We start from the raw sequence: 17,268 nt of genomic DNA, 5'->3' as shown, positions 1-17,268 counted from the left end.
TTGCCAGCTTTCTGTCTGAATGTACACTGTGTGATGGTAGATGGTTCCCTATCTTCTCACCATCCAACTAATGCTGGGGTTCCACAAGGTTCTGTTCTCTCACTAACCCTCTTCCTTCTGTATATCAATGACCTACTTCAGTTGACCTCCAACCCAATACACGGTTTTGCAGATGACAGCACACTGCATTCCTCACTTTCATTTAGTAAACCCTACTCTACACAACTCACTTCAACCTACAGAACATTAACCACCACTTCCCTCAATTCTGACCTCCAAGCCATCCTCCAATGGGGTTCAGATAATCTCATCAATTTCAATGCTAGTAAAACCCAGTTCTGTCTTATTTCTCACAAAAAAGAACTATTTTCCTCCAGTATTATTTTTGATAACAATCAAATTTCCAAACAAGATAAGATTTCTTTTCTTGGAATTACCCTGACATCAGGCCTTTCCTGGCATAAACACATCACAACCATTGCATCCTCAGCTTTCAAGAAACTAGGATTTCGCTTTCACTCAATACATTACTTCACCTCTAAACAGCCATTAACCTTATACAAATCACAAATCCACTCAGCTAGTGAATACTGCTCTTGCATTTGGGGGGGGGGGAGCTAAGAGCGCCAAAATTGAGTCAAAATGCTTGACTCAATACAGAGGAGAGCAATTAGGTTGATAAATGATCTGTCTCTTACCAACTCACTCTCCTCACTTTCACATAAACGTTTGGTCTCTGCAATGGCAAATGTTCATCTGAAATAGCATCAATAATTTCCCAACTCAGTACTAAGCCCATTGGAACACATACAGCTGCCGCCTAACATCCTTTCACAGTGCGCCCTGAAACCCACAGAACAGGTTTCTTTTCCTCCTCCTTCATCCCTGCTACTGCTGTACTGTGGAACAGTCTTCCCCCCCGATGTATTTCCCAAGGAATACAATATATAGACTTTTAAAACAAATATAAACAAGTTTCTCCTTTTCCAACCCACTACCATATATGGTACTGACGTACTACAGATTGATCAAACAACTTCTTGTGTATGGGTCCAACATAAAAAAAAAAAAAAAAATATATATATGTATGTATTATCCTGTTAGTCTCTACTCCACAACAAATAACCTTGAGCTCACTGATACATGAAACATTATTACTTTCATGAGTTTCTCACCTAACTGGACTCAAATAATCTGTATCATTAATAGTACCTCCTCTTCTAAAAATACTATACACTTAACACTTGATTCTTCTAGGTACTACATCTGACTCTATAAGTCAGGTTTCACTAATGCCAGTAATATAAAGCCAAAAGATATTCACCAAGCCAACAAGCTAGACCCCTTCATGCCTGACATTTGAGTATATACATAAACTTCTTACTAGCTTTTTCAAAAACTTACATCTGCAGTCCACTTGGCCAGTTAGTCAATTTTCTCATTCCCAAGTTATTCGAAAAGTCAGAACCAGACGCATACAGATCCAACCCTTCACTAGATTCAGAATCATGCTCAGTGACATTCATATGATTATCAATTAGCATACTTTATCTGAACTTACACTATTCTTGCCATAGTTTCCCTGACTTTTTGCATTAGGTCTCACTTCAATAAATAATTTCTTCAGGCTCCTGATGCTCAATTCATTCATATGCAGGGTACCCCTCTTCACTACCATTAAATTCATCCCACATCCAAAAACTTGCATATCTTCTGCACAGACAGCATACCGAATCTTTTGTCATCATATTCTTTCAGTACTATATCTTAGCAAAAGACTAACAATTTTCACTCTTTCACCCTTCTTTCTTGCATCTTCCAGCTATTCTCATGATGTATTTATCTTTTCTTAATCATTTGTTTGTATGACTGCTACAATCTCTTTTCTCTCTCTCTTGATTGTATTTATTACAATCAATAATTTTCACTCCCACGAAGCTTGAAGCAAGTGACACTGTCATCAAGATCAAATTTAATCAGCAAATCATTGTACCATATTTCTTTTTCATTGCATTCTAAACTTACCTTATATTATTCACTGATATCTTCTCAATTTCTGCAGTTTCCTAGCTCTAATAGTTATTCCTTTTTTTCTTGTCCTACAAATTTGTTTGTTTTTTAAACTCATTGGTGAATTGTGTTATGAATTGCATTAATCTAGAAATTTCACATGTCAAATTATCTTCATTTTTATCATCCAGAATTAGCATTATAATCCTTTTATTCAAAAGACAAAGGTTCTCATCTTCAGTATTTACATTACCCTTTACTTTTGGCAGCATTTTTAAAAACAATCTTAAATTAACATGCCCACAAATATATTAGTAAATGCATCAAATACAATAAAACTAATAAAAACTCCAACAATATACTAAAAATACACTAATTAATATAGGAAAGCTCTTAATAATTTAAAAAAAAAATCATCTTTCTTACAACAGCTTAAAATCACACATCTGCCAATAAGAATTAGATTATTAGTTAACAATACATTATAATACTAATTAATGACTTACATAAAAACTGTTTATTTGTAGATTTTCAGAAGTGTTTCACAGCCATTTTCAATACATCAGGAAAATAAGTATGAAAATGAGAGACTAATTAAACTGAAAGTGCATGATATCATATGCGCTATTGACTGCAGGAAAATGTCTCCATCTGCATTAATAGACAAAATGATGAGAATTAGACACAGGAATGATGAGTATTATTCAGGATAACTAACCAAAATTGAGAATCTTTAAAGCAGTTGTTTTTGTTAAGGTTGGGATTATGAATGTGTGCTTCACATATTTCTTTGTACAGTCTTTTCGGAAGAGAATAGCTTCTGAGTAGAACTTGTTCCACTGAATTCTGTGTTTTTGTAGATAAGGAATAGCTTATTAAACCATATTTACTGGGCTCTTTAAGTGAAATATATTCTTGATGTTCAAGATGAATTTGTGCAGAACGACCAGTCTGTCCATAATAACACAAGGTGCAAGAGTAGGTGGTTCTGTAAACTCCACGATAAGAATTTCTCAATTTTGGGAAGTTATCCTAAATAATATTCATCATTCCCGTGTTTCATAAATTATAATTACTGTATATGTTGGCGTATAAGACGACTCTCAAATACTACAGAAAACCCCTCAAAATCATGGGTTGTCTTATACAGTTAGTATAAAAAGGGAAGATTAATTTCTTGGATGAATATTTAGGTACTTACAATACATCGATAAATAATAAAATAGGCAGTGTTTATAAACAAATCATATTAATTTTTTTGTTACATAAATTTATTTAAAATATTACAAAACATGTGAGTCTTAAAAAAAAACAAATAATAATTATTAATCTCAATTTTCATGTGAATTTTCTTCTTCATCATCAACTTCATGACATGTACCCTCAAGGGGTGTACATGATATGATAATATTACATGAAAATCATTACTAACTTCCTATCTACAATTTTCCTCCAAATCAGTCTATTACTTGTCAAGACTCCAATATTATCATTACAGATCTTATATTTCTATCGTCTAAGGCACATTGTGCCGTATCAATCCACCTATATCTTGGTCTTCCTCTGGGTCGTTTTCCTGCCAACCTGGCAGAGAACACTTGTTTTGCTAATCTTTCCTCGCCCATTCTATTTAAGTGCATATACCACCTGAGTTTGCTCTGCTAATGCATTCTAGATGTCGACAATGTCAAGTTCTATCCTAATATCCTCGTTTTTAATATGTATTGCCATTGATGCCATCTGTTCATGCCTCTAATCTTTCTCAGGACTCATATCTGTGGTCTCTAGACTTTGGTCAAGTGTTTTACTTCTGACCCAGCTCTCACAGATCCATAAGTGAAAACTGGTTTGAACACTGGCTTGTACACAGCTAATTTAGTGTTCCGACTAATTTCTCTCTTATTCCATATGAAGTTATTCAATTGATTTCCTACCATACCAGCTTTGGTGATTCTGTTGTCTATTTCCATATTTAATTTACCATCTATACTAAAAATTGTGCCTAAGTAGCTGAAATGTTTTACTTGTTCCACAGGTTCCCCGTTCACAACACAGTGGATATTTTCAAACAATTCTACCTATTTTCACTGTCTTTGTCTTTTTAATGCTGACTTTCATACCATAACTATTACAACAGTTATGCAATTTAGTCAGGGAATCTTGCAAACTTGTAGTGGATTTATTAAGAAGTATAACATCGTCCGCATAAAGCAAAGAGCTGAATTAACATCTCCAATTTTGATATCATGTTTAATACCACTTTCCTTCATAATGTGATCCATATAGATAATGAATAACAGAGGGGAGAATGAACATCCTTGTGTCACACCAGATTTAACATTAAACCATCTTCCTGTACATCCTACAATTCTAACTGCCGACTGACAACTCATAAACAGACTAAGTATTGCTTGCTATAATGCCCCATTGACACCATATAACTGTAGTGTATTGAATAGCTTCTCTCTCTCTTGCACCTTGTCATATGCCTTTTCCAGATAGACAAAAATTAAATACAGATCTTTGTTATGTTCCTATGCTTTCTCGACTATTTGTCGTAAAGTGAAGATCTGATCCTGACAGCCTCTATTTGGCTTGAATCCAGCTTGTTCTTCACCAAGCTTTTCTTCCACAATTCTGCTCAACCATTTCTCAAGTATACTTCCATAGATCTTGTCAGGAACACTCAGTAGGGAAATACCTCTGTAATTCTCATTCAGTTTTATTTCCCTTTTTATATATGGGCACTATTAGAGCCCTACTCCAATCATCAGGAATTCGTCCCTCTGTTCAGGCTTTCTGAACTATGCAGTGCAGCCACTGTAAGACTTTTATATCACCATACCTCAGCATTTCTGGTCAAATATCATCTACTCCTGCTGACTTTCCACATTTCAGGCATTTGATGGCTTTTTCTACTTCAAGTATGGATAAGTATTCCTGACTATATGCCTGTTGAGTGTTTTTTACCACTGTGCTATCATTGCTTGTTTGATTTAGCAATTTTTCAAAGTAATTACTCCATACTTCAAGGATATCTTTTTCTGCAGTTTTCATGTCACCTTTATCATCTCTAACTCCTTTTACAGCACTCTTTCCTCCATTTCTAAGCTTCTTCACAACCTCCAGAATATTTTGCCACCTTCTTGATATTTATTTTCTATGTTCTTGCCAAAGTCCTCCCATGTTGTTTAGCTAGTTTTACACAGTGTTTCGCTTTCTTACATTTGTCTCTGTATTCTCTAAGAGCACAAGCTGATTTATTTGCCAGGAACTTTTGATATGATTTCTTCTTTTCCTTCACTACCTCTTTAACTTCCTGTGTCTGCCATGGAGTCCTGATTTTTCTATCCTTGCAGACAACCTCACCACATGCCTCTCTGGCTGAATCGATCAGGGTTTTCTTCAAGGCTTGCCACCGAATCTCCAAGGTTTGGTTCCTGTTCTCAAACTCTTTCGTTTTTTCTTCAATAACCTTTGTGTATGTTAGTCTACAGTTCACATCTGAGAGCTGCTCAACTTTTATTCGCTTTAAAACTTTCTTACATGTTATTCTTTTCAATATGAAATTCAATTTTATCCAGCTCAAGACTAAATAGTGATCACTTCCAATTTCAAATCCTCTGTACACTCTGGTGTCCTGCACCAGGGAGAAAACATCACTATCAACAATAACATAGTCAATGAGACTTTTCTTATTACTTGCCTCTTTTCTCCATGTGAATTTGTGCACATTTTTATGTTGGAGCATGGTGTTAGTAATAACTAGTCCATGTCCTGAGCAGAAATCCAACAGGTATTTGCCATTATTATTAGCTTTGCTCTTTTCTCCAAATTTTCCCAAAATATTTTTGTATGTCTCACAATCATTTCCTACTCTGCTATTCAGATCCCTAACAAGGACCAACTTTTCCTTTTTCATTGTGTCAGTTGCTTTTTCTAAAGCATCAAAAAATTCCTCCACTTCTACCTTAGTAGAACCTTCTGTGGGACAATAGGCACAAATAAGTCTCATTGTCCAGATCCCCATTCTCATATTTTCCCACATCACTCTTCTTGAGACTGCCTGTCATTCAAGAAGATTAGCCTCGTATTTTGTGTTGAATACTATGGCTACTCCTTCTTTTCCTTGATTGTCATTGCCTGAATATAACATTTTGTATTTATTGCTCAGAAAGATCTCATCAGTTTTTGTCTTATTTGTTTCAGTCACCCATATTATGTCGATCTGGTACTTATCTAATTCCTCAGCTAGCTCCATTTCTTTGCCATTCAGGCTTCTTATGTTGATAGTACTGATCTTTAACTCTGGTGATGTTGAGTTGGGGTGTGTTTTCAGATTTGTTCCAATAGCTGACTTTTCGCTGTTCGCCCTGGTTCCCTGGCGAAAACAACGGGGGCCTTGTCTAACCGGGCGATGCCCCAGCCGGCATGAAATTTTGTCATGTTGTACCATCATTTTTTATTTTGGTTTAACCAATAAGAATACAATTTGGTCGGCTAAATCCCAAATTGCCAGCCCATCGTCATTCGTTCAGTATCCAGGTAGATACCCAACAGGGTGCACCATGAGACCGTGAGGATTGGACATTAGGTCAAAAGCATTTTGTTTAAATGATCGTCATATGGATATCAGTTCGAATCCGGTGAATCGATTTCGTTTTCATCGTCAGTGTCTCACAACAGATCATCTTTTGTACCATCCATAAGATTAGAGATACCACACTTTTTAAATGATTTTATTACAGTCTCTACTTTTACTTTAGTCCATACTTTGATCACAAAATTGCACAACATATCAAGTGATGCAGCGCCCATAGATCCACCATTTGTAAATGATTTTTCGCCAGTCAACATCCAATTAGTCCACTCTTCTCACATGTGATCTTTAAATGGTTTGTTCAAGCAGGCGTCTAGTGGTTGCAATATAGAAGTTAAACCACCTGGTATAACAGCAATTTTTGTGTTATTTTTTTCTAGAAGCCATTTAGTATTCTCAGTTAAATGACTATGAAACATATCCCATAATAATAAACTGCGTTTCTTCATTATACCACCTGATCGTATGTTCCACACTTATTTATCCATAATTTCACACCATTTTTAAAAATGTTTAAAAATTTTAAAATTAATGGATATAACAACAGTACCTAATGTTGCATTAATACTAGAAAGAAGAAATTGGGGGTTGTCTTATACAACCGATATAAGCTTAAAACCTAAAAATAGCCTAAAATTTAGGCCTCGTCTTATACGCTGACATATACAGTAATTCTTTAAACTTAAAAATATTTTATTAACTAATTTATTTTTATTTTATTTCATTTCTTGATCTATTAATGCAGATGGAATTATTCTCCTGCAGTTGATAGCATATATATAATATCACATGCTTTCAATTATTCTCTCTCTCAGTTTTTTTGTTGTTATTTTCCTGTAATGTATTGAAAATGGCTATGAAACATAGTCGAAAATTCTACAAAATCAATTTTTATGTGACTTTTATCATTAATTACTATTAGAAAGTCTCCTTCCACTTACATCTTGATTTTTGAATCAATTATAATATAATACAATACAAATTTCAACTTTTTTTTTTTTTTAGGTTAAGAGATTTCAAAAATACCCTATTTTAGATGTCAACAAAAAATGTACCTTTTCTGTTTGTTGCTATGAGGTAGTCCCTCATTCTTTTGTTGTAAGGAAAAACAGATGTAGTTGCACCAATTTCTGCACCCATATTACAAATAGTGCCCATACCTAATTCAAGGAAAAACTTAGTGCTTTTAATTAAGGTCATCATTTAAAATATAGTACAATTACAAGAATGAAAGTTTAAATCAGCACATTATTTCAATAAATACTTACATTAACTTTATCATGAAACTTAATTATGACTCATGTAACAAAACAAATAACTAGTAGGGTTACTGAAAATCATTACCTACCTTTTCAAGTAGGAGATGGTTTATCATAGTTTGGTGCAAGATCGCCACTCTACTTACAGGAGATCTGTAGTGGCATGAAAAAATACATCTTTGCACTTCAGAGCAGAGCTTCCATATTATCAAATCTTTAATCCATCATCCGCGATACTAATCTAATATAGCTTTACAACCTATAAATTTTTTTTTTTTTTATGATACATTAAAGATACCAAGAAACAAACAAGTTTGAGCCTGAACTATTTTCAGGTCTGGGGCAACTCATATAAAAAAGCTAAGACTTCACATCACTTGCTTTAGTATTCCATAATGCAAAGCACTTCTCCTTGCAGACATGTATAATGTTATGCATTATGGGAAGGGTCACTACCCAGACCCAGAGGTGATACTAAGGTTGAAGCAGCTAAAAGGTGTCATGCCTTATTATTAAACAACTCCCATCAACTTTCTCTAATTCAGAGAATTTTAATAATGAGGTGAGATACCTTTTGGCTACTTGTATATGAAAATATGACTTCTGCATTACTTCAACCTTAGTATCCTGACTTAACTCTGGGTCCAACTGATGAGACCTCAATAAAGATCGAAACTGGTCTGGGTAGTGACCCCTCCCATAATGCATAGTATTATACATGTCAGCAAGGAGATGTGCTTTGCATTATGGAATACTAAGGCAAGTGATGTGAAGTCTTAGCTTCTTTATACGAGTTGCCTCAGTCCTGAAAATAGTTCTGGCACAAACTTGTTTGCTTAAACCTGAATAAAGGATTAAACCAAGTATATAATTTCTTCGTATCTTTTTTTTTTTTTTTTATGATGTTCACAACTAACTGAAACTAATTATAAACAAATATTTTGACCTTTGTACAAGGATTGTACAAGCAGACTATAGATTTAAGTATAAGAAAAAGCAAGGAGGTAACATATGTCTATACATAAAAGTCAGGAGCATCATAAAAAAATAGTCGAATTTGTTGCTTTGGTGTATATGACAAGGCCTAAAATTGTTGGCATTAGTGAAACCTGGTTCTCAGAGTTGGTTGTCCTGACTCAAATCGGGAGCAAGAGATATAGTATTTTTAAAAATGACAAAAGAGATAGGAGAGGAGGGGGGGGGGACTGCTAATGATATCGAATGACTTGAGTTCAGTTCGAACAGAAACATATGAAATCAATAATGGTAATAACGTCCTGTGCAGCACTGATTTTGAGGCTATAAGTCCAAGCTAACATGATGGAATATATGTTACAGGCCTGTAAGGTTCAGATGCTGGAGATGAAGAAATGCACTGCCAAATTACCTGATGAGCACTAAACAAGTAATTATTATGAGTGACTTAAATTATCCTAATATTGATTGGATAGCTGAGCAAGCTCATGATAAGAACAAAAGAGAATTTATTCAGCTGCTGCGTGACAACTTTCCGCAAGCAGCATGTGAAAGAAGCAACTCGAGGACAAAATGTTAGTCTGATCATAGCATCAGGTGTCTCAGTTAAGGATGTGACTATCTAGCCACCAACTGGTGATGGTGACCACGCTACTGACCTGGGAAGTAGCCAACTATGTGTATGTTCCAATCAGGACATATATGCTGAACTACAAATCTGGAAATTAGGTAAAACTAAAGAGAATCCTATTTTTGGTTACATGGTATCATGTGCTGAATGGGAAGCATTGAAAAATGCTTAAATAATGCGATATCTGAATGTGTCTCTAGAGTTCAAAACACAAATAGAATGGGAGTGAAATGGATGTGTAATCATTAAACAAGAGATCCATAAGAAGATGATGGAGAAGGAATATCATGAGAAGAGCGAGAAAAGTTATGAAATATATGCCAGAAAAGGTACAAGTATCATACAGAAAACTAAGTTGGAGTATGAAAAAAAATTGGCTGCACAGGCTAAAAGCAACCCAAAAGAATTTTCTCATTACACTGCAAGTAAAAGAAAAATGAATATGGAAGAATACTTATTGTACACAGTACCCTACAACCAGAACAAGATGAAGTAGTTCAAATACATCAAATTGGTGCATATAACATTGTATACCGTGCTACCACTACATTGAATAAAGAGATAGAGATGCACGAGAAGAAAGTGCTAGAGCTATTGTATAACCTGGATAAGAATTCCACAATTATGACAGATGGAATATCAGCTCGTTTACTACAGGAATGTTCAGCCAAACTGATTAGGCCCTTGACATGTTTGTGTAAGTTGAGTCATAACTCAGGAAAGATCCAAAATGGAAAGAATGTATGATAATCCAATTGAACAAGGGGTGAAAAGAATGATGTGTCTAACTACTGACCTATAAGTATCTCTGGAGTAATTTTAAATATTTTAGAGAAGTTGGTAAGAACTTGTATACAGAAATGGGTGGGTGGACAAACAAGATATACTTTGCAAAGAACAGCATGGGCTTACTGAAGAGAGGTCATGTCTAAGCAATTCCCTTATATTTTATATTAATGTTATGGCAGAGTTGGCTAAAGAGAATGGATACACTACGATACTGTTGGACTTTGCTAAGGCATTTGATAGGATACCAAATTAAAGGCTATTGCATAAACTAGAGAATATGGGATTGGAATATAAACTGTTTACTTGGTTAGATAAATGGGTGGCTGACAGACAGGTATCAGTAAATGGTATATGGTGGATGTGAATCTCCCAGATTTAAGGTGACCAGCGGTGTATTCAAGGGATCAGTCTTTGCATTGTTGTTTCATCTATATATATTAATAATATTGGGAAAGACCTAACAGGAAATGTTTGGCTGCTTGCCAATTATGCAAATATACAAGGTCTGACACAAAAAAAAAACAAGGCTTAACCCTGTAGCTTGGAAATGGAGAGTGGGAGGGGAGAGACAAAGAAATGATTATAGAGCATGTTCTAATCTGTCACCATGAGACAAGGCTCAACTCCATCGCTTTACTCAGTATGAGTAGACGCATGTTCAAATATAGGCATTTTCTTACCCACGGTCAGAAAAATATTGGAGTGCAAGAGTGAACAGGCGAGTTAACATCAAGTTTCTTGTGAAACTGAAGAAATCTGTGATGGAAACTTTTCAATTATTGAATGAGGCTTATGGTGAAGAGTGCATGTCTCATGCACATGTTTTTGAATGGCACAAACAATTTTAGGAAGGCAGAAAAGATGATCGCCCAGGCCGCCCATGCACAGCAGTTATTGATGACAACATTAAAAAAGGGCAAGATGTGATTCAAAAAGCCAGAAGGTTGGGTGTTTGAGTAGCTGAGAAAGTTCATTTGGACAGGGAAAACGTTTGATGCATTTTAATGGAAGAATTGAACATGAAAAAGGTTTGTGCAAAACTGGTTTCAAAAATGTTGTCAGATGAACAAAAAGAACGTCGCAAGGAACTGTGTTTGGACCTTTTGCAATGCATTAAGGAGGAACCAGATTTGTTGAATTCGATAATTACTTGTGATGAAACTCGGATATTTATGCATGATCCGGAAACCAAGTGACAATAAATGCAGTGGAAGTCAGCAACATCTTCAAGACCAAAAAAATAGCACACATGAGTCATTCAAAATTCAAGGCCATGTTGTTTGTTTTCTTTGATATTCAGGGTATTGTAATGGCAGAGTGGGTTCTCAGTGGCCAGACGGTAAATCAGCGGTATTACCTTGAAGTCTCGACGAAACTGCATAAACGCATGAAAAGGAAACAACCAGAACTGTGGAGAAACAGTGGGATTTTGCACCAGGACAACATGCCAGCCTACAACACTTTGTCTGTGAAGCAGTTTTTAGCTAATCATAACATCACTGTGCTTGAGCACCCACCCTACTCGCTGGACCTGGCTCCCTACAAAGATCAAATCAGTGCTCAAAGGAACCCATTTTTTGTCAGTAGAAGATGTGAAAGCAAAAAGGACGGAGATCTTCAACAGCCTTTCAGCAAATGATCTGCAGAATCGCTTTGAACATTAGCAGCATCATATGCAGCTGTGTGTCAACTCGGAAGGGAATTATTTTGAAGGAGATCATAGTTGATTTTCTCAATTTGTTAAATAAAAAGAGATAAAGGCACAGTCTCGTTTTTTCTGTGTCAGACCTCGTAGGCTGGGCAATTAGGGATGTTACTAATAAACAGCTTTTATAGGGTAATCTGAATAGGGCTGGAAGCATGAGTAGATAAATAATGACTTCTCAGTGTTAGTAAGTCTAAAGTTATGCACTTTAGCATAATCCAATGGCATATTCTATTTTTGGGATTATGCTAGGAGAAACTTATAAGGCTAAAGATCTTGGAGTTATGGTTGATAAAATATCTGGAGTTCAAAAGTTGCATAACAAAAATTGAAAATACAATTCATAGGATAATTGCAATGAGCACTGACATGTAAGGATATGGAAGTCATTTCGCCTCTTTACAATGTCTTGATATAACTGCACCTGGACTACCAAGTGCCAATTTCATCCCCTGGGTTCCAAATGGATAAAGTAGTGGAAAGGCTGCAAAGAAGTTACAAAGATGATATTGTGATTACAGAATGTAGAATTACAAAGGCAGATTGAAAGTATATATATATATATATACTACAGACACTAGTAGACAAAAGAAAGAGGGGTGAATAATAGATGTCTACAAACTTGCTTTTGAGAAGACACTATAGGATATCAGTTGATAACATTTTTCTCTATATTGATGGTGAGGAGAGGACAAGGGAATATCTGTGGAAGTTTGCACACATTAAGAAATGGGCGAGACCTAAATTTTTCTCTCATAGAACCATCAGTGAGTGAAACAGAATGCCTATTGAAGTAGTGAGTACATCTAATGTGAATGAGTTTAAGAAAAGTATAACAGCTGGTGTGGATGTTGTATGGCCTCCCTGGATGAGTCCTTAATTCCTTGGAGATATAAGAATAATATCAAAATAGTTTTTCATGCTGATAAAAAAAGCGAATGGATGTGGTAGGTGGTTACTGAAATTGTTCTGCAGACTGGATGTATTGTATACAGCCCCTCCTGCATGATGAATCCTCCCAATATTAATTTCCTGCATATTTCTGTAGGAATATGACCAAGAATTTAGGTACATTGGTGCAGTAATTCCTGTTCAAAACTAGTCAGTGCACTGTACCACTGTGCCCTGTTTGGAAGTCTCTCAACTTAATCAGTGTGTGTGTGTGTGTGTGTGTGTTTCCTGTCAGAGATTTTTAATTTTCTCTAGAAGATTTTATAATAATATTTGATGTCAACATCAAATACTCCTGATTCACCATAACATATCATAAAATTTTTTAAATAATCCCTATGTTGTATCTAACCGTGACTAATATGGCCTACCTGTACCAATAATATGGTTCCTTGAGTGTGCGTGCACATGATTGTATTAACTCCTGGGTGAGAGAGGATATATACAAATTGTCAATGGTAGGACAAAATGAACTTTGTTTTTCTGATTGGTTTGAATGTTGTCTTAAGCATTCAAGTCCCATCATCACCAAAACCTTTAATGTAAGGTACGGTTACACAGTTCTTGCAATTTATCCTAATAGCATGTGAATCTTCATTCCTGGAATAGTCTATGGTCTTTTAATAGTCATGTGATGATAACCACTGATTTCTTGTTTTAAAAGTAACCAGAGCTAAAGTTTCTAATAAATATCCTGTTTTGGGATAAAGCACAATGGGATTATGACTTGTGCATAGTATGTGAACAAGACCTCACTTGTTGGTTATCACATCATTTACGTATCCAGGAAAATCAGGCAGCATGCAAATGTGAATGTATCTTGCAATAAGTTTTTATTTTACTGTTATAATCTGCATCATTCTTGACAGCTTGCATTGTATATTAGCTTTGGTAGTAAGAGTACCTGACCCCAGTCCTGAAGATACTTTCAGGCACAAACTTTGTTTGCTCACATTTGGATAAAGGATTAAACTAAATTTATTACAGAGGTATTAGTTTATTGCATACATGCTACAAAATATATAGCAGAATACTTAATGAAAAACTAAATATACAGTGCAAAAATATTATTAGAATGTCAAAATGGATTTAGAAAAGGACGCTCTACAATGGATGCTGCTTTTTGTTTAAAACTACTTTTAGAAAAAAGAAGAGAATTTAATTTGAAACTCATCTTTTGTTTATAGATTACGAAAAAGCATTTGACAAAGTAAAAAGATATATACTGTTTGATATATTACAAAGAATAAATATACCTAATATTTTACTACATGCAATATTGAATATATATAAAGATAATGAAATAAAAATAAAAATAAATGAAAAGTTGTCTGAAAAACAATCTATAAACCAAGGAGTAAGACAGGGATGTGCTCTGTCTCCAACACTTTTCAATATTTACATTAATGAAATATTAATACAGTGGAACACCTTAAACAATCAACGTATAGAAATTTCCCGGAATAACAAAATAAATACTCTATTATTTGCAGATGATCAGGTAATAATATCAGATAAGGAAGACAATTTACAAAGAGCAATATATAATTTAAACATTATAGTAGAACAGTTTGGAATGAAAATTTCCATAGATAAAACTAAAACAATGGCATTTTGTGGACAAACTCCAGTTAGAAGCAAAATAGTTATTAATAATAAAATAATAGAACAGATAAATACTTTCAGTTATCTTGGATGTGAAATGTCATATGAAGGAGAAAAAGACATAAAATTAAAAACTTCACAATTTTTACAGATTATAGGCCTGATAAATAGAACACTCAACCCAAATATAGTACAAAAAGAAATACGCTTGAAAATATACAATACTTTAGCAGTGCCCACATTATTATATGGCAGTGAAATTTGGGCAATAAACAAACAAGATAAAGAATAAAAACAAGTGAAATGAGATTTATGAGAACTGCAAAATATACATTATTAGATCAAAAAAGGAACGAAGACATTTTAAAAGAACTAAAAACAAAATCAATAGAAGAAAAACTAAACAATTATAAACAAAAATGGATTGAACATGTAAATCGAATGGCCATGTTCGATCCATTTTCCTAAACATGGATTGAACACCCGACATCCTAAACCAATACTAAAATATAAATCAATAGGGAAGAGAAAGCAGAGTAGACCTCAAAAAAGGATATTGATCGATAATGAGATGGTAACAAACCAATATGTTCTATACCGGTAATTAGTGTTATGATGATGTTCATTATCAACCCACATCTCTTTCCTTCTTCACGTAACTTCAGCACTGTTTTTTCCTAGTTCTTCATTTTCTTTAATACTGACTACATTATCAGCAAATCTTAAATCACCGATTCTTGCACTTTGAACTGACATTTTCTTTATATTCTCCCTTATAATTATTATTATTATATGACACCTCCAGGGAGTCCAAGGACTCATCGTGGGAGGACACTCTACTCTACTTTGCTAAACACATCTCATCCTCTCCACTACTACTTAATTCTCCACTGTGACACTACTACCATCAATGCCATCTATCGCCCATCATCACGAACACCAACAGTATTGTTCTTTCTGAAAGCAGAATAAAGACGCTTTATCCTACTTTTGAATACAACAGTCTCTGCATTATCACTGATGTTCCACAATAAGTATATCATGTTCCTATACACTGCATACGATTCAAATAAAACCACTCTGACCTATGCTGCCCCACATTTTCAAAATGTCACCAAAGCAGGCAAGAACAACCTTAACACTAATATTTGGTATATAGTACTCTTGCCACTTCTGAATCCTACTTGATGTTCTTTTAGATTATCTTCCATTAGTTTCCTTATTCTTTCTGCTTGAGGAAGCTAAGAAAAATTGTGAAAGAGAAACATGGAAAAGAACAAGCTAAGTTCATACCAAATACAAGTTGTCAAGATCAGATTTTCACTTTTAAGACAAACAGCCAAGAAATCAAGGGAATATTGCAAGTATATTCAAGTTTTGTAGATCTGGAAAAGCATACAACAAGGTGCCAAGAGATAAGCTTTTCAAAATGCTACAATTACATGGAGTAAATGGAATATTATAAAGAGGAAAATATATATATATATATATATTGTTTATATATGAATTCTGATGACTCAAAAGGGGAGTTCCCCCTTTCGAGTCATCAGAATTCAAAGAGAACCGGCCTACCAGTTTGGAACTCAGGGGGGACACGTAGGCATCCCCCCTAGTATATATATATATATATATATATATATATATATATATATATATATATATATATATATATATATATATATATATATATATATATATATATATATATATATGGTAGTAGTGGTGTAGTGTCAGGGATGAGATGTGTTTAGCGAAGTAGAGTAGTGTGCCCTCCCACAATATATATATATATTGAATTAATACTATATTATATATATATATATATATATATAGTCTATATTTAAGCTGTAAGCAATTCACAGTTAGAATTGAAGATATTGCAAATAATTAGAATTAATAGATATGACACACTTAGCCCTATGCTTTGTGCATGTGATGTTGCATTTCAAAACAAATCCACTGCAAGTATCAGGATTATTTAAACTAAACTGAATAATAGCTATAACAAATTTGGTATAAAATTTGGCAGGAACACAAAAAACTTCAACTACATTCCCAATAGAGAACCCATATAACAAGTAAAATACTTCAGCTATTTAGGTGCATTTCCTTTTATAAAGATAGAATTACATATGGAAATAAACAATAGGGTAAGCAAAGCTGGTAAAGCAAGGAGTCAAATGAATCAATTAATATGGCATGAGAGAAATCAGCCAAAATATTAAAGTAGTAGTACACAAGATAGTGTTTAAGTTAAGTGGTTTAGAAATAACTGATCAAAGAATAGGCACCACAGATATGAAACTCTGAAACAATATTAAAAATTAAGATATTTGGAAGTAGACACTGTTAGCATTTTATGAATGTGTGAGCAGAGCTAATCTCAGGCAATATTGTCGCTTAAACAGAAAGAGAAAAGAAAGATGGGGGGGGGGGGGGGGGGAAATGGCATATGATTCCGATATGGGAGGAAAAAGAAACGGATGAAGCCCAAGATGTATTTGAAGCAATTAGAAGTGCCTGAGAAGGCTGAAATACAAGATGTGACAATATTTGACATAGGACTAATTTGGAGGAAAACTACTGATAGGAAGTTAGTAATAATGTAAACTTTTCATGTAGTACTGAATCTTGATGAGGAGGTCATCAAGAATTTATGACTACCTTTCACATGTGTATATTGCCATGCATTATGGGAAGAGTCACTATACTGACTAGTTTTGACCTTCATTAAGGTATCATC

General features: G+C 34.5%; 1 protein-coding gene across 1 annotated transcript in view; it reads right to left on the bottom strand.

The window, feature by feature from the left end:
• LOC150102982 (aconitate hydratase, mitochondrial-like) overlaps positions 1 to 17,268 on the bottom strand; it is a 451,613-nt gene that overhangs the window by 230,705 nt on the left and 203,640 nt on the right. Inside the window, exon 11 of the mRNA XM_090398314.1 lies at positions 7,666 to 7,770. Within this exon, the coding sequence (XP_090254440.1) occupies positions 7,666 to 7,770 (105 nt within the window). The remainder of the gene's footprint in view (positions 1 to 7,665; positions 7,771 to 17,268) is intronic.

This window comes from Typopeltis vanoorti, chromosome 9, assembly GCF_054136105.1.
Source record: "Typopeltis vanoorti isolate ZY-2024b chromosome 9, IOZ_Tvanoo_1.0, whole genome shotgun sequence".
In the NCBI taxonomy this organism is placed as follows: Eukaryota; Metazoa; Arthropoda; class Arachnida; order Uropygi; family Thelyphonidae; genus Typopeltis; species Typopeltis vanoorti.
Note: the sequence above shows the minus strand (reverse complement) of the source record. Positions and strands in the feature narration are given on the sequence as shown.